Below are 25864 nucleotides of genomic sequence, written 5' to 3'. Positions count from 1 at the left end.
GGAACTCCCCTCTCCCGCAGAGTCACATCTGCCAGAAGTGCATATGGCTGGGCGATCTGGGAGACCGTGTAAGGAATCTGAAGCAGCAACTGGATGACCTTCAACTCATAAGGAAGAATGAGGCAGTCATAGATGAGAGCTACCGGAAGGTAGTCACACCTAGGCTGTCGGAAGCAGGTCATTGGGTGACAGTCAGAGGGGGGAAAGCGAAGATGAGCAGACAGGTAGTGCAGAGCACCCCTATAGCCATTCCCCTAAATAATAAGTTTACCTTCCTGGATACTGTTGGCAGGGACGACCGACCAGGTGTGAGCCACGGTGGCAGGGCGTCCGGCACTGACCCTGTGGTGCAGAAGGGTGGGACGGAGAAGAGGAGAGCTGTCGTCATTGGAGACTGTATAGTCGGGGAGCAGACAGGAGATTTTGTGGACGTGAAAAGGACACCCACATGGTTTGTTGCCTCCCGGGTGCCAGGGTCCGGGATGTCTCTGACCGGGTGCACGACATCCTGGTATGAGGGGGAAAGCAACCAGAAGTCGTGATACATGTAGGGACCAACGACATAGGCAGGAAGAGGGATGAGGTCCTGAAGTGTGAGTTTCGAGAATTAGGCAGAAGGCTGAAGAACAGGACCTCAAGGGTGGCGTTCTCAGGATTGCTGCCAGTGCTACGTGACAGAGATGGTAAGAATTGGAGGAGATGGCAGTTGAATACGTGGCTGAGGAGTTGGTGCAGGGAGCAGGGTTTTAGATTTTTAGATCATTGGTATCTCTTCTGGGGAAGGTGGGACCTGTACAGATTGGACGGGTTGCACCTAAACTCGAGGGGGAGAAATATCCTTGCAGGTAGGTTTGCTAGCGTGGTTCGGGAGGGTTTAAACTAATTTGCGAGGGGGATGGGACCCAGAGCAATAGAGCAGTGAAAGAAGTGCATGGAGTAAAGCCAGATCTAACATATAGAGAGCTTTGAGGAAAGAGAAGCAGAATAAATGGTGTAAAAACAGCAAGGTAGAAGGGCTGAAATGTGTGTACCTCAATGCAAGAAGCATCAGGAACAAAGGTGATGAACTGAGAGCTTGGATACATACATGGAATTATGATGTAGTGGCCATTACAGAGACTTGGCTGGCACCAGGGCAGGAATGGATTCTCAATATTCCTGGATTTCAGTGCTTTAAAAGGGATAGGGAGGGCAGAAAAAGGGGAGGAGGGGTGGCATTATTGGTCAGGGATACTATTACAGCTACAGAAAGGGTGGGTAATGTAGCAGGATCCTCTTTTGAGTCAATATGGGTGGAAGTCAGGAACAGGAATGGAGCAGTTACTCTTGGGGGTATTCTATAGGCCCCCTGGTAGCAGCAGAGATACAGAGGAGCAGATTGGGAGGTAGATTTTGGAAAGGTGCAAAAATAACACGGTTGTTATCATGGGTGACTTTAACTTCCCTAATATTGATTGGCACCTGATTAGTTCCAAGGGTTTAGATGGGGCAGAGTTTGTTAAGCGTGTCCAGGACGGATTCCTGTCACAGTATGTGGACAGGCCGACCAGGGGGAATGCCATACTAGATCTGGTACTAGGTAATGAACTGGGTCAGGTCACAGATCTCTCAGTGGGTGAGCATCTGGGGGACAGTGACCACCACTCCCTGGCCTTTAGCATTAACATGGAAAAGGATAGAATCAGAGAGGACAGGAAAATCTTTAATTGGGGAAAGGCAAATTATGAGGCTATAAGGCTAGAACTTGCGGGTGTGAATTGGGATGATGTTTTTGCAGGGAAATGTGCTATGGACGTGTGGTTGATGTTTAGAGATCTCTTGCGGGATGTTAGGGATAAATTTGTCCCGGTAAGGAAGATAAAAAATGGTAGGGTGAAGGAACCATGGGTGACAAGTGAGGTTGAAAATCTAGTCAGGTGGAAGAAGGCAGCATACATGAGGTTTAGGAAGCAAGGATCAGATGGGTCTATTGAGGAATATAGGGAAGCAAGAAAGCTTAAGAAGGGGCTGAGAAGAGCAAGAAGGGGGCATGAGAAGGACTTGGCAAGTAGGATAAAGGAAAACCCCAAGGCATTCTTCAATTATGTGAAGAAAAAAAGGATGACAGGAGTGAAGGTAGGACCAATTATAGATAAAGGTGGGAAGATGTGCCTGGAGGCTGTGGAAGTGAGCAAGGTCCTCAATGAATACTTCTCTTCGGTATTCACCAATGAGAGGGAACTTGATGATGGTGAGGACAATATGAGTGAGGTTGATGTTCTGGAGAATGTTGATATTAAGGGAGAGGAGGTGTTGGATTTGTTAAAATACATTAAGACAGATAAGTCCCCGGGGCCTGACGGAATATTCCCCAGGCTGCTCCACGAGGCGAGAGAAGAGATTGCTGAGCCTCTGGCTAGGATCTTTATGTCCTCGTTGTCCACGGGAATGGTACCGGAGGATTGGAGGGAGGCGAATGTAGTCCCCTTGTTCAAAAAAGGTAGTAGGGATAGTCCGGGTAATTATAGACCAGTGAGTCTTACGTCTGTGGTGGGAAAGCTGTTGGAAAAGATTCTTAGAGATAGGATCTATAGGCATTTAGAGAATCATGGTCTGATCAGGGACAGTCAGCATGCTTTGTGAAGGGCAGATCGTGTCTAACAAGCCTGATAGAGTTCTTTAAGGTGGTGACCAGGCATATAGATGAGGGTAGTGCAGTGGATGTGATATATATGGATTTTAGTAAGGCATTTGACAAGGTCCACATGGTAGGCTTATTCAGAAAATTAGAAAGCATAGGATCCAGGGAAGTTTGGCCAGGTGGATTCAGAATTGGCTTGCCTGTAGAAGGCAGAGGGTGGTGGTGGAGGGAGTACATTCAGATTGGAGGATTGTGACTAGTGGTGTCCCAGAAGGATCTGTTCTGGGACCCCTACTTTTCGTGATTTTTATTAATGACCTTGATGTGGGGGTAGAACGGTGGGTTGGCAAGTTTGCAGACAACACAAACGTTGGTGGTGTTGTAGATAGTGTAGAGGATTGTCAAAGATTGCAGAGAGACATTGATAGGATGCAGAAGTGGGCTGAGAAGTGGCAGATGGAGTTCAACCCAGAGAAGTGTGAGGTGGTACACTTTGGAAGGACAAACTCCAAGGCAGAGTACAAAGTAAATGGCAGGATAGTTGGAAGTGTGGAGGAGCAGAGGGATCTGGGGGTACATGTCCACAGATCCCTGAAAGTTGCCTCACAGGTGGATAGGGTAGTTAAGAAAGCTTATGGGGTGTTAGCTTTCATAAGTCAAGGGATAGAGTTTAAGAGTCGCGATGTAATGATGCAGCTCTATAAAACTCTGGTTAGGCCACACTTGGAGTACTGTGTCCAGTTCTGGTCACCTCACTATAGGAAGGACGTGGAAGCTTTGGAAAGGGTACAGAGGAGATTTACCAGGATGCTGCCTGGTTTAGAAAGTATGCATTATGATCAGAGATTAAGGGAGCTAGGGCTTTACTCTTTGGAGAGGAGGAGGATGAGAGGAGACATGATAGAGGTGTACAAGATAATAAGAGGAATAGATAGAGTGGATAGCCAGCGCCTCTTCCCCAGGGCACCACTGCTCAATACAAAAGGACATGGCTTTAAGGTAAGGAGTGTGAAGTTCAAGTGGGATGTTAGAGGAAGGTTTTTTACTCAGAGTGGTTGGGGCGTGGAATGCACTGCCTGAGTCAGTGGTGGAGCCAGATACACTAGTGAAGTTTAAGAGACTACTAGACAGGTATATGGAGGAATTTAAGGTGGGGGCTTATATGGGAGGCAGGGTTTGAGGGTTGGCATAACATTGGGGGCCGAAGGGCCTGTACTGTGCTGTACTATTCTATGTTCTACTAATATCACAAATGACCCGACTTGGTCTAACCAAGCAGAGTCCACTGCCAAGAAGGCCCACCAGCATCTTTACTTCCTGAGAAAGCTAAAGAAATTTGGCCTGTCCCCTAAAACCCTCACTAATTTTTATAGATGCACTGTAGAAAGCATTCTTCTAGGGTGCATCACAACCTGGTATGGAAGTTGTCCTGTCCAAGGCCGGAAGAAACTGCAGAAGATCGTGAACACAGCCCAGCACATCACACAAACCAATCTTCCGTCCTTGGAATCACTTTGCACATCACGCTGTCAGAGCAGTGCTGCCAGGATAATCAAGGAATGACCCACCTAGCCAACACACTTTTCGTCCCTCTTCCCTCCGAGAGAAGGTTCAGGAGCTTGAAGGCTCGTACGGCCAGATTTGGGAACAGCTTCTTTCCAACAGTGATAAGACTGCTGAACGGATCCTGACCTGGATCTGGGCCGTACCCTCCAAATATCCGGACCTGCCTCTCTGTTTTTTTTGCACTACCTTACTTTCCCTTTTCTATTTATGATTTATAATTTAAATTTTTAATATTTACTATCGATTTATACTCCAGGGAGCACGAAGCGCAGAATCAAATATCACTGTGATGATTGTATGCTCTAGTATGAATTATTTGGTGACAATAAAGTATAAAGTAGTCAAATAAACACAATAAACAATATGATGAAAATATCGACAGAAATTGTTTTGAATATTCATCACATATTTAATTATTGTCATTATTTTAAGAATGATATCATAGGCACAAAGTCATTGTTTTTCCTGTTGCAATGCATTCATAAGAGCACTATATTGTCTCCTTCAGAAGAATAGGACCTTTAGTCTGACAATAAAGATGATATAAGCCACAGACTGAGAGTTACTGTATAATTAAGAAACAGTTCAAAGAATAAAAAGACATGAACATTGGTTTCTATACAAGTTCAATATTGTAACAAGTTTTTTATGATTTCTTGCCTTGATAATGAAAATTAAATCTTACCATCTATGGCCAATTTCAGGTCTGTCAGTGTACTCCGAACTCGTGAAAGAACGCGTTGCATTCGATCAATTTCCTGACGTAAGAAAATGTTCATTGGTTGGATTGCGCCCATTTTCTGCAGTCGAGCTTTTACCTGCATATTATGGTGTAAATAATGTTATTTTACATCACCCTGTGATACATAACATAGAAAGGTGCATATGATCTACTTTTACTAAAATTCAAATAGCTTTGGATGTGAAAACAAACATTCTGTGAAATGATTTGCCAAAAAATAATCCAATATCAACACAAGTAATTGTCCGTTAATTCCTTCCATATGTTAAACATGATGAAAATGTCAATCTGGAAAAGTGACATAAATTTTATTCAGTATAATGGCAAATACTCACTGCATTATTATCTATTAATATCAAAAGTCTATGGCTCAACAACTGCTTTTACAGAGATCACTCACGACTTCTGAGTAAAATTTCACTTCAGTGGACGTAACCACTATTACTGCAAACATAATAAAAAATCAAGAATCTGACAAATCTGAAACATTAAATCTATTTTTCTTACCCAGGTGCTGTCTGACCTGATTAGTGTTTTCAAAATTTTCCTGTTTTTACTGCTAACATATTTTAATATTTTCAACAATGAACATGTTGGCATTGATCAGTACCAGGTAAATCAGTAATTCACAAACAGCTGCAATGAAAGTGATGCTTTAAACCCATTCTGGGTTAGCTGGCTTGCTACTGTAGGAAATAATTGGACACATTATTCCACTCACTGTCAGACATTTCCTTAATATAGAGGTTGTACTGCAGCAATTGTGCAAATAATATGGATAAGAAATTTGATAACACAAAGTTTTACTAAGGATTTGAGTTCACATGCAACCTTTTCCCTAACAAGCAAATGCTTAGAAAATGTGTTGCAATGAAATAACACTGAAAATATTTACTATGTTAAAAATTCTTTAAGAAATAGAGTTGAACCGTCAAAAACAAACATACCCAAATACAATCTGCATTATCCAGACTGTACAAATATGTAATTTCCATAGCTCTGATCCGACACATATCCCTTGAGAGCTCAGTTCAGTTATTATATGCAGCAGGCTATTTCATACTCTGTTTTAGTCTTTCCAATCTCTAGTTTAACCTTAGGCCATTCTCATTCTTATTCATCATACTTTATCATAGTAAAACGCATCTTCCATTTTATGCTACTCTGCTAACCTTCCAATGTCTTGTTGAAAAATGTAATAATCCTCATTATTTTCTAAACATTCTTTTTTCAGATTTATGAGAATGTATCCTCAACATCCGAGTCCAAATCACTTATATTAATCAGAAACTTCTGCTGTACATTTCCAATTCTTTGATCAGTTTGACTAATTCACATTTCTTATCTGTCACAATCGAGTGTTAATGGGGCAGAAATATAAAACAAAACAGACATCGAGTTTTATTATTATTTTCTTCCATGAATTCAGAAACAAACACGAGGACAAATTATTCTTCTTGCTTCTAAATAGGAACAATCCAAGTAAAATTACCATATCTGATTAAAGAAGAAACATAAATATCATTGCAAAGTGTTTGTGGTAGTGATTAGGGTACTGAACTAGGCTAATACTTCAGTATCCGTAATTATAAATTATGAAACTGAATTTTATAAATCTATTCAATTGTGGATTAGCATGAGAAAAAATAACAACACAAGCTTCTGAAAAGTTGTGGAACCTCAATAATTCAATGAATACAAAAAGCTATCCCTACATAATTTTGTTCGTACATGCTACATGCCCTCATTTACAAGTTTAAATCACATAAGTATTTCTCTGTTGCAAAACCAACACAATCAAAGCTACCCATGGTTTTAATAAATGAAAGATTAACTTAATGGGCTGAGTGGCCTATTTCTGTTCCAAATTAGTGAGTACATTATTATTATTGATGTTCTTGTTAAGAATACTCTAAAATATACATGCTTAGAAATTCATAATTGCTCATTACCATTAAGTGAACTGTATATACACAAAAACTATAGCAATTGTTTAATGCTACCACCTGCAAATTAATTTCTCAGCACTATATGTTTGATTTCCATTATGCCCTCACTGAAGTTTCATATAAAATGCAGCTCATCTTAAAGCAGTGAATGGTTTAAAATTTGGTGAAGAAAGGTAGCCATGAATTATGGAAGCTATATTAAAGTTGGATCAGGAAAGGATATCAACTGCTGAGTTCCCCAAGGACTTCTGTCAGAAACATATTTATCACTCATTTTATTGAAGCAGAATCCAACTTTATTAAATCTAAAGACACTAAAATACTCTGCTATGGTTAGGCCATGCCAAGATGAAAATGAGGATTTTCAGTTTTTGTTAGGATGTTACTGAAAGATGTCCAGATCGTAGTACTGTATTAGATTTGGTAACTAAATAAATACAGATCTCCCTTCAAAATTAATCCATGATAAGTGGACAAGATGACAAGTTCAAACTACTAAAAAGAAAAAAAAACCATATAAACATATATTCCTGTATATATCTTGTAGATTTGTGCAAGATATTAGTGAGACCACACTTGGAACGTCATATATAATTGTGGTTACTGTACCATAGGAAGATTGCAATTAAACTTGAGAGAGTACATAAAAGATTCAAAAAGATGGTACCAAGAACAAAGGGCTTGAGTTATGAGGAGAGACTGGGTAGGTTGGGACTATTTCTCCTGGACAAAGGAAAATGAGGGGTGATCTTAAAGAGTTCAATAAAATCACAAGGGTCATAGAAAAATGGATTGTCTGTCTTTTTCCTAGGGTAGGGGATATTAAAACTGGAAGGCTTAGGTTTAAATAAAAGGAAAAAGATTTAAGCTTGTCAGAGACAAGCTTTTCACACAAAAGGTAATGGATAATGGTTCAAATTTGTTTAATATCATTTTCAGAACAGAAGTGTAAAGAACAACAAAATAATGGCTACTCTGGATCCAATGAAGCACAAAAAATACAATATAATACAGAACACAATGATAACAATGTTATGCACCCCTAGGGTTCCTTTTTGCCGTGGACTGTCACTTTAAGGCACAAGAGAGAACTCAGACTAACTTTTGGAGTTTTGCTGAGAGGGAGAGGGGCGAAGTCTGCCTTTCAGCTCATGTTATGGTTTCTCTGCAGCGTGTTTACTTTTTACAAGGACAGTTACAGACATGCTCAGAGTTAAGATGGATTCGATCAATGAAAGATACCAGTGAGTGAGGTCCTGGTTTAAACTCTCAGTAGCCCAAAAGGGGTGAGTTGAGATCAATCCTGAGTATTGATAAATGACTCTCACAAGTTTTCTGCAACTACAACAAATTTGCAGGAAGAGAAGCGAGGAGAGATAGGTTTGAAACAGAAGAAAACTAGTGACAAAGAGACTCTCTCTCTAAGTAGCCCGTGAGGGTGAGGTTGAGTTCCATTTGAACACAAAGGTGTGACTGTCACTCAGTTAATCCACAGGAGTGGGTTCTCTGGTGAGGGGAGTACCTTTGTGAATACCACTTGTGTCTTACCCTTATTTAGGTGTGGTAGTTCACTGAAGGAAGGCACCCCGTGACAAATCACCGTTGGAGTTATTTCGTATGTCGTGGAACTGGATAAGTGGCTATCACAGTTGTGTGTTTGGGATAACCTTGTGTGGAAACTACCTGTGTGTGATAATCCTTGCCTGGGTTGGTAGTTTTACCACTTGAAGACGGTACCTTAGTGATAGGCTACTGTTGGTGATAATCCATACGTGGATTCTGTTGGAGTATCCTGTGGCCACCACTTTGGGATGTCCCGTAGCTGAATTCGGATGTGGTGCCACTCATGTTGAAAGCATATTCGTTGAAGATCACTGTTGGTGATATTTTGTGTGTGGAGTGGAACAACTTCGGAGATAAAACCTAATACTATTGTTATTTTGTATTGCTGTCGTGGAATCTGTGGAATATCGACATAATTGCCTTCTCGCAACATTCGCCTTTGGATTACAAATATCTCTCATTAATTAACCTGAGCATTGAACTGAACTATCTTACATTCCACCGTCAGACTGTATCCAATTACCACCTAAGCTTGAAGAAGTTTGGGTTAGAAATATTTCCACAATTATATATGCACAAATTTTTCTAAATTTAGACTTAGGGTTAGGGTTAATTGATTTATCTGGTTATTTATTACTGTATTGCGCAGTAACTAAATAAAATAGCATTATTTAAAAGCAATACCAGACTAAAGGTATTTTCCATTTCTGCTGGTTCTTTAACCCATTATGGGGTATGTAACCACAAAAATAAATATAAGATGTTATATACATAGATTGACTGTATGTCCATAAAGTGATGCTAGGCACAGGAATGTCCGTACGTAAGGTGACTGACAGGAAATGAGTATGTTCTGGTGGCGGGGACACATGGAGGGGTGGGTTAGTGGGCAGTGGTATTGGTCAGACTTGCTGCATGCAGAAAGTATCTGTTTCTGAGTCTGATGTTCCTGGTGTGGATGCTACTTTGCCTGCTCCCTAATGGGAGCGGGACAAAGTCAGAACAGTTGATAACGGCAGCAACAATTACAACATTGAAAATACATTTGTATGAGTACTTGGAGAGGAAAGGTCTAAAGGGATATGGACCAAATACAGTCAAATGCCAATAGCTCAGGTTGACTCCTTGGTTGGCATGGAAGTATTGTTCTGAAGGATTGTTTTCCAAGCTGTATAACTCTATGTAGATCAGTTTAAGATACTTAGTCTAAAGATTAAGAATTTCCTTCTCAATGAAGGAGCCCAGTCATCTATTGATAAAGAATGGCTTGGCTCATACATTGAGAAAGAAAATATTCTGGGATACAGGTGCTTTAGGCAATACAGGGACAGAGGTGAACTTGGTTTATTTAATAAAAGAGAACATCACAGCAGTGGCTGGAGATGATATTACTGAAGAATTAAATAGTGCGGTTTTAAGGGTGGAACTGAGAAATACAAGAGGAAGATCACCTTGTTGGAGTTGTACTACAGTTCTTCAAAATAATTCTCAGGAATTAGAGCACCGAAGGTGCAGGGAAATTACAGAGAGTTGTAAGAATAATACAACGTCATAGGAGATTTCATAGGTCTTCATAGGAGATTTTAATCTTCCTAACATTGAATGAGAATGCTGTAATGTTAAAGGCCTAGATGGGATAGAATTTATCCAGTGTGTTCAGGGAAGTTTCTTCAGGCTGTATTTAGAAGACCCCACTAGGGAGGTGCAAACCTTGATCTACCCTTTGGATAAAAGATAGGGTAAGAGACCAAGGTCATGGCAGCGCAGCCACTTTTTGGAACCAGTGACCATAATTCTATTAGTTTTCAAAGTAGTTATGCAAAGGGAATCTGCACCAGGGAAAGGCAACATATGACAACATTAGACAGAAGATTGCAGAGGCTGGTTGAGCTATGTTGTTTGCTGGCAAAGGGCCCTGCAGCAAGTGGGGAGTTTTCAAAAGTGAGATAGTAGGAGATCAAGAAGTACATGTTCTGTTACAGTAAAAAGCAAAGGAATTGGGAACTTTAGATAACAAAGGTTGTTGTAACATTGGCCAAGTAAAAGAAGGAGGCTAAGGTCAGAAAGAGGCTTCCAGATTCAAATGAATCTCTGGAGATATGTGCATAAAGGATTCCAGAGTACTCTGAAAAGGAAAACTATGAATGTGAAAAGAGGGGATGAGATGGCTCTAACTGAGAAAATTAAAGAGAATCCTAAAAGATTTTTTAAGAATATTAATGGAAAAAGAGTGCCTAGAGAGAGAGCAGGGTGCCTCAAAGACCAACAGCATAGATTTATGCGTGGAGCTGCAGGAGCTGAACACTTTCTCAATGTGTATTTCCCTTCTGTTTTTACCATGAAGAAAGATGTGAAGACTTGTGAACGTGGCAAAGTTAATTGAGATGTTCTGTGAACTGTCCATGTTACGGTAGAAGAGCTATTCCATGTCTTAAGGTGTACAAAGTTAGACAAATCTCCAAGTCTGAATGACGTATATCCAAAAACACCATGGGGAGCTAGAGAAGAAATTGTGGGAGACCTCACTGAAATATTTGTAACATACCTATCCTCTGGCAAGTAGACTGGAGATGAGCAAATTTTGTGCCTTTATTTAAGAAGGGCAACAAAGATAGACCTAGTAATTATAGACTAGTAGGTAATTTACTGGGAAACATTCTGAGGAATAAGATAGACTTACATTTGGAAAGACAGGTAATAATTAGGGATAGCGAACATGGCTTTGTGCATGGACACATTTGTTCATACTTGATTGTGTTTTCTGATGATATGATAAATTTCAAAGTTCAAAATAAATTTATTATCAAGGTAGATATATGACACTATATGCAACATTGAGATTCATTTTCATGTGGGCATACTCAGTAAATACAAAGATACAAAAAAAAAAGCAAAATAATAATGTTATATGAATCTGCAATATATATCGAGAACATGAGAAGAAGAGTCCTTGAAAGTGAATCTATAGGTTGTAGGAACAGTTCAGTGAAGTTATTTCCACTGGATCAGGAGCCTGATGGCTGAGGGGTAATAACTATCCCTATACCTGGTGGCATGGGTTTTGAGGCTTCAATATCTCCTTTCTGATGGCAGCAGCAAGAAGAGAGCATGGCCTAGTTGGTGGGGGTTTCTGATGATAGATATGCTTTCCTGTGACAGTGCTCCATGTGGATATACTCATGGTGGGGTGGGCTTTATCCGTGATGAACTGAGCTGTATCCACTAACCTCTGGAGGATTTTCCATTCAAGGGCATCGGTGTTTCCATACCAGACTATGATGCAGCCAGTCAATATACTCTCAATTACACATCTATAGCAGTTTGGCAAATTTTGAGATGACATGCCAATCTTCGCAAACTTCTGGTTCAAGGCCTTCTGCTTTTCTCCTTTTGAAGTTGATAATCAGCTCCTTGGTCATACTGACATTGAGTGAGAGGTTGTTGCTGTAGCACCACTCAGCCAGGTTTTCAGTCATCCTCCTATATGCTGATTCATCACCACCTTTGATTGTATATAGCTAGAGTGCCTAAGAATTTTGCACAGTACCGGCAGAAAGCCAGTTTGTAAATCTGGGGGGAGCAAAGGATATTGGGAATGGCGAGGGAAGAGCGCTGCATGCAGGATGTAGGACGTGGTAGTGAAGGAGTGCCACGGGTGGTGTGGAGGTGCTGTGGGTACAGACACACCCAGCCCTGAGACACCAGGCAAGGTTGTTTGATTCCAAACAATTAGTTTATTGATCATTACAGAATGTCTCTCCAGTGTTTTGTGCCATTCCTCTTTCCTTTTCCTTTTTCCCAATCATGATTCATTCTATCTCCCTGTCCCCTTCCAACTCTCAGACCACATTAGATACCAACACCAGTGGCAAATGGAATAGTGTCAGGAAGTGTATAGTCATGCCCTTTGGTAGAAGAAATAAAAGCTTAGACTGTTGTCTAAATGGAGAGAAAATTCAAAAATCTGAATCCTACTGCAGGATTCCCTAAAGGTTAATTTCAGGTTGAGCTGGTAGTGAGGAAGGCAAGTGCAATGTTAACATTCATTTCGAAAGGACTAGAATATAAAAGCAAGGATGTATTGTTGAGGGTTTATAAAGCACTGGTGAGGTTTCACTTGGAGTATTGTGAGCAGTTTTGGGCATTTTATCTAAGAAAGAATATGCTTACAGTGGAGCGTGTTCAAAGAAGGGTCAGAAAAATGATTTGGGGATTGAAAGGCTTTTCATATGAGGAGCACTTGATGGCTCTGGGCCTGTGTGAATGGGGATCTCATTGAAACCTATTGACTGTTGAAGGGCTTCAACAGAAGTGGATGTGGAGAATTTGCCTCCTATGGTGGGGGAATCTAAGACATGAGGATACAGCCTCAGAATAGAGTGACATCCATTTAGGATGGAGATGAGGTGGAACTTCTTCCGCCAGAGTGGTGAATCTATGGAATTTATTGTGACGTGTGGCTTTGGAAGCCAAATCATTGGGTATATTTTAAGCAGGGGTTGATAGATTCTTGATTAGTCAGGGTATAAAGGGATATGGGGAAAAGGCAGGGGACTGGAGCAGTGAGGAAAATAGATCAGCTATTTTGGCCAAATGGCCTAATTCTGGTCCTATACCTTATGGTCTTATATCAGAATCAGGTTTATTATCACAGTACTGTGCAAAAGTCTTAGGCATCCTGCATTTTTATGTAAATTTTGTTTTAGATGTTTAGTTTTTATCTTCTGTATTAGTGAGTCAGTAGAAAAGAGCAAATTTTAGATTTCTAAACATTCATTTTCCAAAATGTTAAATGTTGCAGAGAATTTTTTGTATTTTCTTAAAAAAGTGATATATTAACTAATAAACCACTTTTCAAATAAAAACTTGATTACTTTGTAGGTATACAGCCCAGTGTACAATTAAACAAATATAACAAACAGGATGCTAATGATCAATGACATAATGAGTTGAATGAACTAAACTGATTAACTGACACAGAAATGGGTGTAAAAGGAATCAAACTGGAGAAAGGAAAACCCGACTGAAAGGTGATGGTGTAGCAGATGTGACAGTTTAACCTTCAAATTATTGATTCTTACATCATGGCAAGAATGAGTATAGCAACAAGACACAAAGTGTCTCTCCCAAGCAGAAATTTTGCTGCAGACAGGAGTTTCAAGGTGTGTTGTCCAAGCTCTTCTGAAGAAGCATTAAGAAATGGGCAAGATTGAGGACCAGAAATGCAGTCATCTGCCACAGAAACTGAGTACAGCAGATAGGAGACACATCAAGTTGACATCCCTTCTAAGTCAGAAGCCCAGCACTACTATCAGCTCTGAACTCACAGAAACTACTACCTAAGTTCACCTCTCTACAGTCCGTAGAGGTCCTGTCAGAAGTGGTCTTCATGGAAGAGTTGCTGCCAAATAGCCATTCCTCCAAAGTGGAAACAAAGTCAAGAGACTTACCTATGCACAGAAAACACAAGGACTGAGTTGTTGAACAATGGCAGCAAGTGCTTTGGACTGACAAGACAAAATTTGAAATTTTTGGCTCAAGCAGCAGGCAGTTTGACCGTAGAAGAGCTGGAGAGAGCTTCATACAGCTAACCGTGAAGCATGGTGAAGGTTTCCTGTAGGTTTGGGGTTGCACTCCTGCGACTGGAATTGGTGATCTGATCAGGTTTAATGGAATCTTCAATGCTGAGAAGTAGAAGCAAGTTCTCATCCGTCACACAATAGCACCTGAGAGGCATCTGATCAGTTGCAACTTCATTCTGCAGCAGGACAATGACTCCGAACACACAGCCAAGGTCATAAAGAAATATCTTTAGTTAAAAGAAGAACAAGGAGTTCTGCAACAGATGGTATGGCCTCCATGGATCCCTGACCTCAACATCTCAAGGCTGTCTGGGATTCCTGCAGAAGAACTGTGGCAAGGTCTCCAAGGTGATTGGAGTAACCTATTTTCTTATAAAACTGCACAATAGTGTATCTAAGAGAATTGATGCAGTCTTAAAGGCAAAGGGTGGTCACACTAAATATTGATTTGATTTAGTTTTTCTCTGTTTACTGCTCTTTATAGTAACCTTTTTGTTATTTAAAAACTTTTCATTTCATTATTTTTGAAAGCATGTTTGCTTTATAGAATTTTTTTACATGTGCCTAAGACTTTTACACAGTATTGTGTGTCATGAAATTTGTTTTTTTTTGTGTGACAGCTGTACAGTCCAATACATAAAATTACTACAGTACTGTAGTATATATATGTGCCTAAGACATTTGCACAGTGCTATAGATCACATGGCACCCAGGGAGAGTTAGTAATCTGGGTATAACATTTATCGGACAGAATAGGATACTGAAAGAATGTTTCTCAGACATCTGTGTATAGTGGTCTGCCCCAATAGTTGGTGCTGGGCCCACTTATTTGTCATCTACTGTATATAACAACTTGAGTGACGAGTGGCAAACGGAATTTAATTCTGATAAGTGCAAAGTGTTATATTTTAGAAGGATGGATCAAGTGACATTGAATGTAAGGGCTTTGGGTACTGTTGCAGAACAGAAGGGCCTCAAAATACAGGTATACAGTTTCCTTAAAATGGAGACGTAACCCCGCCATGGACAGTCGCAAACCCAGCTGTGACCGAAGGAGGGTTGGGCATAGGGCTAGCAACCCCATCCCGTAAAAGACCCAGTGCTACAGAAACATCAACCAAAGCTACAAAGACTTCATCGCTGGGAGAGGAAGGGTACACCAAGGAGATGGGTTACGCCTGGGAAAACTTGAAAGGCTGACACAGGACAAATGATTCTGGCGAGCTGCCGTCGATGGTCTATGCCCCAGTAGGGGTGATGGGCTTCAGAAGGTGAAGAAAAGGAAAGAAGAGCCACTGGTAGATAGGGCAAGGAAGGATGCTTTTGCATGTTGACTTTTATCAGTCAGCACACTGAATATAGAAGCTAGGTGGTTATTTTACAATTGTACGAGACATTAATGAGGTCACACTTGGATTACTGTGTTAATTTTGGTCACCCTGTTATAGGAAAGATGTAATTTAACTGGAAAGAATGCAAAATAGATCTACAAGGATGTTAGCAGGGATTGAGGGACTGATTTCTAGGGAGAGGTTAGATAGGCAGGAGTTTAGGAGATTGAGGAGTGATCTCATAGAAGTTTATTAAATCATGTGGGGCATAGATAGGGTGAGCAGCCTTATTGTCAAGGTTGGATAATCAAGAACTACAGCATGTAGTTTTAAGGTTAGAGGTGAAAGGTTTAAAATAAATCTGAGGGAATTTTTTTTTACCCAGCAGGTGGTAGATATATGGAAGCAGCTGATAGAGGAAGTGATTCAGATTAGATTAGATACATTTAAGAAGTATATGGACAGATATATGGATGATTAGTATTTAGAGGGACATGAGTCAAATGCTGGGAAATAGGACTAGCTTGGATATACATCTTGGCAAGCATGGGCCATAGGGCCTTTTCCTTTGCTGTTCAATTCTATGATTATGTCAGACGGAATGTCTTTTCACATTTGCACAGGAATTGACAATTAATTTCAAAATGATATCAATACAACAGCAATTAGTTCACCAAAAGACATTTTATGATGTTATTTCTTCTCAAAAGAAAAGCTGAAAATCAGAAGTGATTCATATTTTACCTCATGTGGGATATAGTCTGGTGGCAGCTTTTCCAGCATTTCATTTGCAAGCCGTTGTACGGTGCTTTCTCTAGTCTCTCCTCCGCCACCACCACTGTCCTTTGGTTGGATGTTGACTATTGTATTCAGAGTCTCATTTGCCATGTTAGTCTGATAAGTTATATCTGCATTTGAATGAAGTCCAAATACCTAAAAGGATAAAATATTATAAATGCTTTTTTGTTACATTAAGTGGTAAAGTAGATTTCAAGTTTCCCATTAATGTTAAAAATGGGAATTTTGCAGTGAGTGGTATACAATTTTCAGTTCTAAAAAACTAACATATTTTCCCCTGTTACAATGATTTACACATACTTGTTGAAGCATGCATATACAATAAGACAAAAAATGTAAATTCGCAGACAAAGAAAAAATCTGCAGATGCTGGAAATCCAAACAGCACACACAAAATGCTGGAGGAACTCAGCAGGCCAGACAGCATCTATGGAAAAGAGTCCTGCTGAAGGGTCTCAGCCCGAAACGTAGACTGTACTCTTTTCCATAGATGCTGCCTGGCCTGCTGATCTCCTCCAGCATTTTGAGTGTGTTGGCCTGAAACATTAAATTTGTTTCTCTCACCACAGGATACAGTGGATGCTTCTGTATCCACTGAGTATTTACAAAATGTCTTGTTTTTATTTCAGATTTCCAGCATACAGATACTTTGCTTTTGTAATTACCTTGCTTGGCTCCCTCCCCCCACTTCTTTGTGAATGAATGTTTCTCCAAAGGACAAATTAAACAGCAGCCCTGATATCAGCAATACTGCCCTTTTTAGAAGCCATGCAGTTACAAAAAAGATCTAACCAGTAGTTACTACCTCAACTCTACAATATTATCTTATTACTTTTCCATTTGTTAGGTTATTAACCAATCATGTTTCTCATTTATCCATGTTTATTGTATCCTGTAATACTGTTTTTGATGCCTTGAACAAATACATGCATAAAAAGTGGATAAGTGGCCGGTTCACTCATAGAATTAAGAGAAAGTACACAAATATTCAAAATGCTGTACACAATGATATGATCTTGACAAGTAAGTTCTTAAATACCTCAGGACTATCAACCAGTGGCAGACTGTCAATGTACTGCAGAATATCTTGAATTGTCTTGCCGTATGGAATGACATAGCCTTTGTAGAAGCAGAATTTATCTGTGAACATGCTTTCCCCAAACCAGACATTAGCAAATGTGTTGAGTAGTCGCTTGTCCAGATCATCTGTTACACGTCCTCCATACTGTACTTCCCCCAGCATGTAACGCAAGCAGTTCCAGTTCACACCGCGTTTAACATCCGTGTCATCCAGGTGATTTTGTACAAATTGTACACTGGCAGTAAAATCCGCCTGATTAAATTCATATGGAATGTTCCATCCAAGAGGGCCAAACTTACGTCTTTCCTGGAAGGTTCATTGGGAAAAGGAATATAGAATATTTAAAAATTGCATATAATCTTTCCTGGAACTTCAAAGCTCTATTGTGCAAATTTGGATTTTTTTTTATATAGTCATTGTAATAATATGAACCTGTGTTGGGGTGATAAAATTTTTTGGGCAGCAGTATGCTAATTATGCTTGCATAATACATATTAATGACTTCAAATTAAGGATAAATACTGATGAGCAAGTATTCTTTTGATCTACTCCAAAATAAGCCATATCATCTTTACATCTGCCTGAGAGGACATACAAGGCCTTCAGGAGCAATTTAAGACTATTATACATATCATCCTTCTCATTTTACATAACAGCCCTTCTTCTAACAGTTCTTTCAGTGACAGTATTTCAATTAGGTGAATTGAATTATATAAAATAAACAAATACAATGCCAAAGCTTGGTAGACTTTGTGCCTATCATTCAAATGCATTTACAACTGTTGAAACCGGGCACTGATTGGGTCACTCCATAATCTAGCAATTCATGAAATGCATTGTTTTATCCTGCAGGAAGTTTCAGTAAAAATAATTGTACATTGCTGATTCATGAAAGGTGGAAACTGATACAGTCTTTGCAACCAAATATGAAATTACAAAGTACATGGGCTAATGTTCAGATAAATGTCAGAATTGTTTCATTCTCAGCTGTGTGCTTCACAAAACATTTCACATTTAGCCTCCAATTATGTTCAGTAAGTTGATGAAATTAGAAATTTAAAATGTATGGAAGTATCTTGTCAACAAGTTGATAATTGTTAATGAAGAGTTAATTCTCCAATACATAAAGGCAATAATTAAAGTTCTCATTTTGCAATGTTAAAAATGTATTTGGATAGATACTTGCAATGAAAGAAGCCAAGGGATACAGGCCTAAGGTAAGAAAATGAGATTAACTTAGTTAGACATCATGGTCAGCATGAATGAGTTGGGCAGAAAGGCCTATTTCTGTGCTATACAGTCAATGATTCTATGGCTGTATCCTTTTCCTTGAAAACTCTTGCACCTTCTAATACATATATGTTTTCCTTTTCTATGGTTCTCTTTCAGGAATTGTATCAGCTGTAATGCATCCTCCTACCACTACTCAGTTTCCTTGTCAATTGTTAGATATCATTGATAGGGCAGGCAGATACTTGGCAATGTTGACCACTAAGACCCCAAGTGCCTTTCCAATTAATTTTGTAATCCAGCACTTCTACTAACGAAACAATATGTGAGTTCAAGAACACAGGAACAGTTTTTGTTCACAGTGTGAGACAAAAAAAGTAACAATTCTGGAAAGATTTGGCAAAGTAAAATAAAATGAGAGGCAGTTTGATTTTACTGTTGCTAATAGCAAAGAACTATTATTCGCAAATTATAAAGGCACTTACACCCTATGGACAATTGAATTATTCATTAATTTTGTTGTGGATGCTGAGAAGAGAAAGGTAGCTGCAGTCACAAGTGACCTTTAGCAATGAATGACCATAATATGGCAGAATTTTAATGACTTAAAATATTAAATATGGGTGATTGATAAGTTCATGGCCTAAGGTAGAAGGAGTCAATTTTAGAAAACCTAGCACATTTATTTTTCAACATAGTTCCCTCCTACATTTACACACTTCCAGCAGTCGTGGAGCATATGGATCCTTCCTTTGTAGAAGTCGGCGTCTTGGACTTCCAGTAAGTGGTCCACAGCAGGGGTGATTGATAAGTTCGTGGCCTAAGGTAGAAGGAGATGAGTTATACAGCTTTTGTTACATGCATGTGCAGTTCAACTCTTTGAATGATTATGCAGAAAGTTTGAAGTTAATAACTCATCTCCTTCTACATTAGGCCATGAACTTATCAATCACCCTGCTGTGGGACCACTTTCTGGAGGTTCAAGACGCCAACTTCTACAAAGAAGGGATCCGCTGGACTAAGTGTAAATGTAGGAGGAGACTATGTTGAAAAACAAATGTACTAGGTTTTCTCAAATTGACTCCTTCTACCTTAGGCTACAAACTTATCAATCACCCCTCGTATTGTGCCTTACAGTTAGAAATTTGCCATAAATTAATGAAAAGAGGGAAGTACCTGGACAGTAGTATGGAGGAAGGCTACAGAGTATAATAAGGGTTTCCACTGCGGCATATTGCTGACATCCAGCTGTTCCTGACTAATACTGCAGTAGGTACGCTTCAGTCCAGCTTTCACACCTACACATTTAGAGAAACAGAGAGAGTGAATCCGTTTTTGTAAGCCGATCTTTAGTCATTCAAAGAATATACCAGGTTTGTTATCTGCATCCAAAGTCATTTTTGTAAAGAAATTAATTAAATTATTCTTTTGATTTGGGACCTTCAAAGAAAGTAAATTTCAGATAATTATTTCTAAATTGTTTCAATTTTGTGTATAAAATACAAATTATAACAATAATGACCAAAATTTGTCAATGACATGAGTACTAACTAGATCAATGATTCTCTTATATTTGCTTTCTCTGAAATCTAAGTTTGAAAATAAATTTATATCATGAAATGTGCCTTTATAAAAAGTTAAGGTCTGTCCCGAGCCTTGTAGCTCATCAGGCCGGTGCTTATACCAGTTTCTGTGGTGTGAAGCGACTGAGAGTACAAGATACCACCCCCCGCCCCCCGCGATAGAACGCCAGTCTATCGCGAGGATATACACATAGATAAAGGCTTTAATATGGTCCTTTGAATAGACTGTCTGTACTTCTGCTGAAAAAATATATATAATAGGCCATAAGTCATAGGAGCAGAATTAGGCCACTTGGCCCATCAAGTCTGTTCCGCCATTTCATCATGGCTGATTTATCAACCCCATTCTCTGGCCGTCTTCCCATAACCTTTGCCACCCTTACTATCAGCCTCCACTTTAAACATACCCAATGGCTTGGCCTCCGCAGCTGTCTGTTGCAATGAATTCCACAGATTTACCACTCTCTTGCTGAAGAAATTACTCTTCTCTGTTTTAAGGGGACATCCTTCCATTGTGAAACTGTGCCTTCTGGTCCTAGACTCTTCTACAATAGGAAGTATCCTCTCCACGTCCACTCAATCTATGCCTTTCAATATTCGACAGGTTTCAATGAGATCCCCATATCTTAACCCTTTCATTCACTGGAGCATTCTCATGAGCCTCCCTTGGACCGTCTCCAATCCCAGGACATCCCTTCTTAGATAAGGGGCCCAAATTGCACACAATACTCCTAGTGCGGTCTGACCAATGCCTTATGAAGCCACAGCATTCCATCCTTGTTTTTATATTCTAGCTTTCTCGAAATGAATATTTGCCTTCCTTACCACCGACTCAACCTACAAGTTAATCTTTAGGGAATCCAGCATGAGAACTTCCAAGTCCCTTTTCACCTCTGATTTCTGAATTTTCTCCCGATTTAGAAAATAGTCTACATCTTTATTCCTTCCACCAGAGTGCATGACCATAGAATTCCCTGCACTACATTCCATCTGCCACTTCTTTGCCTATTCTTCTAATCTGTCTAAGTCTTTCTATAGACTCCGTGTTTCCTCAGTTCTACCTGCTCCATGATCTATCTTCATGTTGTCCACAAACCTGGCCCCAAAGCCATCAATTCCATTATCTAAATAATCGACAATTGTTCTCTATTATAAACGAAGATCATCCAGAACAATTGCCTGGCACTTCAGACTAGAGGAGGATCATCTCAATATAGGACATTGATTCTTCTGGAAGAGAGAGTGCAGGACTTGTTGGGTGAAGGGGAAGATAAGCCCCATGACAGGAGGAAAAAAAGCCAAAATCTGTCCGGTATGATTTCATTGCACCTTAGAAAAACTTCATTCATTGGTACAAGTGTCTTTACCAATGGGAACTGCATTGATTAACAAAGAGGTTCATTTCCGACCACTTTCAATTAATGGAGCTTTCACACGTATGTAAGTAGGACATTAAATTAATACATTAACAGTTGAAAGCAATGATCCATTGGTCACGCATTATTGAAGGGTACTTTATATAGTAAGTGGATATCCCAGCAGAGTCAAAGTTTTTTTTGCATAACAACATTGCAAGTCCATAGCACAGTACTTCTTTCCTATATCAAAAATCCAATGTAAACCTGTTGAAGATTCACACCATCACTGATACCAGACAAGGTCCTTCACGGTTGGATGCTCCAGAAGATGAAGTCACATGGAATCTATAGTGGGTTAACAAATTGGATCCAAAATATGCTTATTTATAGAAGACAGAGTTGTAGTGGAGGGATGTTTTTTTTTTCTGACTGGAAATCTGTAACTAGTGGTGTTCCACAAAAATCAGTGCTGGGACCTTTCCTGGGGTCTCACAGGTCCTAATGATTTGGATGGAAATGTAGGAAATTGATTTAAATACATTTAAAAATTGAGGGAGGAGAAGATGGCGACACGATGCAGCTCACAGCGGCCACTCAGTGATTATGCCTGTTATTTGTCAAGTAGGGTGTTGTGCACAACCCTGATTTGATGGAGACGGACGTGAGAGCACGGAGGAACATCTGGTGAAACTTCTGAAATGCCTGCTTTGCTGCTGCTGCTACTGTGTGGTCCAGAATCTCCGGAGGGGAAGGCCCCAAGTTCTCGGCTTTGCTTGTTGATCGGCGGCCAGGGCGGGTTGAAGCACTTGGCAGAGGATGCTGCTTGGAGAGGCTGTGTCAGAGGGGCTGGTTGGAGAGTTGAAGTTTTCAGATGGACTAAGAGCCGCTGTGGTTGGGTGCTTCCAATGGTGTTGCATCGGCAAGTTTGCGGTGCTTGGAGGTTCATGGCAGGGAGAGTTTCTCCCTTCTACCGCCTGCGTCAGATGATGAGGCTATCGGGACTTTGAGACTTTTTTTTTACCATGCCCATGGTCTGCTATTTATCAAATTATGGTATTGCTCTGCACTGTTGTAACTATATGTTATAATTATGTGGTTTTGTCAGTTTTAGTCTTGGTTTGTCCTGTGTTTCTTGTGATATCATTCTGGGGGAATATTGTATCATTTTTAATGCATGCATTTCTAAATAACAATAAACAAGGACTGAGTGTCCTCATAATCTAATCTAATCTAATAATATAATCTGAATAACTAACTTGAGTTGTTTTTTCTGGAGCTTTGGAGATTCAGGGGTGACCTGATAGAAGTGTGTAAATTGATGAGAGACAGAGATAGGAGAGATGGTCAGAATTGTTAAATTAAGTATCCAAAGGAAGCTGAAAATCGAGACGTGAGACTGCAGATGCTGCAATCTAGAGCAAAAATAAATTGCTGGAGAAATTTAGCGGGTCGAGCAACATCTGTATGTGAAAGGAGTTATGGATGTTTTTGGTTAAGTCCCTGTAAATGGACTAAGAGTAGGGATGGAAGATTGCCAGTATATAGAGGAGAGGTGGAGGGATGAGACATGAGTCGGTGGGGATTATATGGAAGCAAGTAAGGGGAAATAAAAAGGGTAGATAAAAGGGAGAGGAGAGGGTACAGGTGGAGATACTGTAGCTAGTGGAGGATGATAAACAGAAACACAAAGACAGCCAATTCTGGGATCCAATATGTTGTGACGGGGTCCTGAATTACCCCTATGAACTGTGCTTTTGAAAAGAGAGAGAGAAAGAAAGAGAGAGAAAGAAAAAGTGAGAGAGATGAAAACTAACTTTTGGACTGTCACTTTAAGGCACTGGGAGTAACTTTTGGATTTCTGCTGAGTTGGAGAGACCGAGCAGCTTGTAAGTCACTATGGTGACCACGGGCAGCATTATTAGATGGACAATCAATGTTAGGATTTTTCGGCAGCGTGTTTATACTTCCAAGAACATTTGCCTGCTAGTGAATTTCTTACACAGACAAAGAAGGGAGGAGTTATTTGAGTGACAGTTGGTACTCAGTAGGGTGAGATAAATAAGAGGTCAGATGATATAGACCTCAGGCACATGTTCTGGACACTGAATGAGCTTTGTTGTGCCCACAGAAAAAGTGGGTTTTTGGAAGATCGATCAGGCAGATTGATCAGTCGCTCTTGCAGTGAGAAAAGGGATTGACTGGTGGGGAGTTCTCCATGTGTCCGCCCTTGCCTGGGTTGATAGCTCCACCACAGAAAACTGGTCCTTTGTTGTGGTCACAGTCGGTGACTTCTAAAGGATTTCGGAGGACAACGGGAAGATTGACGGGGTCAGTTCAATAGAGGACTCAAATCTCTCCCTCTCTCTCTCTCCATCACTACTCAACTCAATACCATGAACTGAACTGAATTGAACTTTACTCATCATCGTAAGAGTGTATCTTTTTACCCCTAGACTTGAAGAAGCTTGATTTTTCATATATGTTTCCACACTTACTGATATACTTACTTATATATAATCATTGCTAACCTGTTTGATTTATCTGCATTTATATTACTGTATTGCAGTTACTATTAAATATTATTAGTTAAGAGCAATACTGGACTCCAAAGTGTTTTCCATCTCTGCTGGTTCTTTATCCCCGTCACGGGGTACATGATAATGTAAAGAAGGTGATAAAGTAAAACGTGGATGGAAGCAGAAGGGGGTCAAAATCGATGATGAGAGCTGGAGGATGTGCTTAGGGAAAAGGAACAAAACTGGGAGAAACAGAGATAGATTGGAAGGAGAACACAGGAGGTAAGAGATAGCTGAAGTTGTAAAGTCCAATGTTCATATCATTGGGCTACAGTCTACCCTGGAAGAATACGAGGAGTTGTTCTTGTTTGCGTTGGGCCTCACCCTGCAACTGGAGACGGAGCATGGGCAGCTCAGTGCAGGAATGTAAAGGAGGTTTGAAATAATACACATGCCCGTACCAGATAGAGCACAGGGGCTCTGAAAACAAGTCGGCATATCTGCGATGGGTCTCACAGAGGCAGAGTAGGCTGGGGAGGTGCCCATGAACCTTGAGAGAATAGTCAGCCTTGATTTCCTTGATAAATCTTGGTTTTTGTCAATGTGCCCGACCATGTCTGCCAATTCTAAGTCATTGTCTTAAGCATAAGCTTGCCTCTTGAACACAGTCAACAGCTGGGGTTATGCCTATCCAGAAGTATATATTTGTAAAAAGATGCAGGCTGCAGCGTACTGTATGTGGTCCCATTGCTGCAGTAAGGCAAGTCTGCTAACAAGAGTATAGGTCTAATAATTCCGAGAGACTACCTAGCACATCTTCCTTTTATTTTCTAGCTTTCTCAGTGAGGCAGGGAAGGGAGCCCTGAGGCATGGCCTGTTACTCGAGAGGACTTATTGTCAGATCTGGAGACGATGACAGTACTGTCACAGGGGTTTGATCAGGCCTTTCATGTGAATCTTTTAGCAGAAAACTGTTGGGAAGCCACTTCAAAAGGTTTGGAAAGTGCCCGGTCTATCAGACAAGCTTCATGAGATGAAGAAACATAGAAACATAGAAAATAGGTGCAGGAGTAGGCCATTCGGCCCTTCGAGCCTGCACCGCCATTCAGTACGATCATGGCTGATCATCCAACTCAGAACCCCGTACCTGCCTTTTCTCCGTACCCCCTGATCTCTTTAGCCACAAGGGCCATATCTAACTCCCTCTTAAATATAGCCAATGAACTGGCCTCAACCGTTTCCTGTGGCAGAGAATTCCACAGATTCACCACTCTCTGTGAAGAAGTTTTTCCTAATCTCGGTCCTAAAAGGCTTCCCCTTTATCCTCAAATTGTGACCCCTCGTTCTGGAATTCCCCAACATCGGGAACAATCTTCCTGAATCTAGCCTGTCCAATCTCTTTAGAATTTTATACGTTTCAATCAGATCCCCCCGCAATCTTCTAAATTCCAGAGAGTATAAGCCTAGTCGATCCAATCTTTCATCATATGAAAGTCCTGCCATCCCAGGAATCAATCTGGTGAACCTTCTTTGTACTCCCTCTATGGCAAGAATGTCTTTCCTCAGATTAGGGGACCAAAACTGCACACAGTACTCCAGGTGTGGTCTCATCAAGGCCTTGTACAACTGAAGTAGTACCTCCCTGCTCCGGTACTCAAATCCTCTTGCTATGAATGCCAGCATACCATTCGCCTTTTTCACCGCCTGCTGTACCTGCATGCCCACTTTCAATGACTGGTGTACAATGACACCCAGGTCAATAGACAATAGACAATAGGTGCAGGAGTAGCTCATTCGGCCCTTCGAGCCAGCACCGCCATTCACTGTGATCATGGCTGATCATCTACAATCAGTATCCAGTTCCTGCCTTATCCCCATAACCTTTGATTCCACTATCTTTAAGAGCTCTATCCATCTCTTTCTTGAAAGCATCCAGAGACTTGGC

The 25864-nt window shown here is 40.4% G+C and overlaps 1 protein-coding gene across 2 annotated transcripts in view; it reads right to left on the bottom strand.

Annotated features, from left to right (window-relative positions):
- dnah5l (dynein, axonemal, heavy chain 5 like) overlaps positions 1 to 25864 on the bottom strand; it is a 297168-nt gene that overhangs the window by 40843 nt on the left and 230461 nt on the right. For both annotated transcript variants that reach the window (XM_072253688.1, XM_072253689.1), the window contains exons 70-73: positions 19639 to 19760; positions 17191 to 17538; positions 16098 to 16286; positions 4872 to 5004 (exon numbers count right to left, since the gene is read on the bottom strand). In XM_072253688.1, the coding sequence (XP_072109789.1) occupies positions 4872 to 5004; positions 16098 to 16286; positions 17191 to 17538; positions 19639 to 19760 (792 nt within the window). The remainder of the gene's footprint in view (positions 1 to 4871; positions 5005 to 16097; positions 16287 to 17190; positions 17539 to 19638; positions 19761 to 25864) is intronic.

Source organism: Mobula birostris, chromosome 3 (assembly GCF_030028105.1).
Source record: "Mobula birostris isolate sMobBir1 chromosome 3, sMobBir1.hap1, whole genome shotgun sequence".
NCBI classification, from domain to species: domain Eukaryota; kingdom Metazoa; phylum Chordata; class Chondrichthyes; order Myliobatiformes; family Myliobatidae; genus Mobula; species Mobula birostris.
The sequence above is the reverse complement of the archived record's forward strand: the minus strand, read 5'-3'. Positions and strand labels throughout refer to the sequence as shown.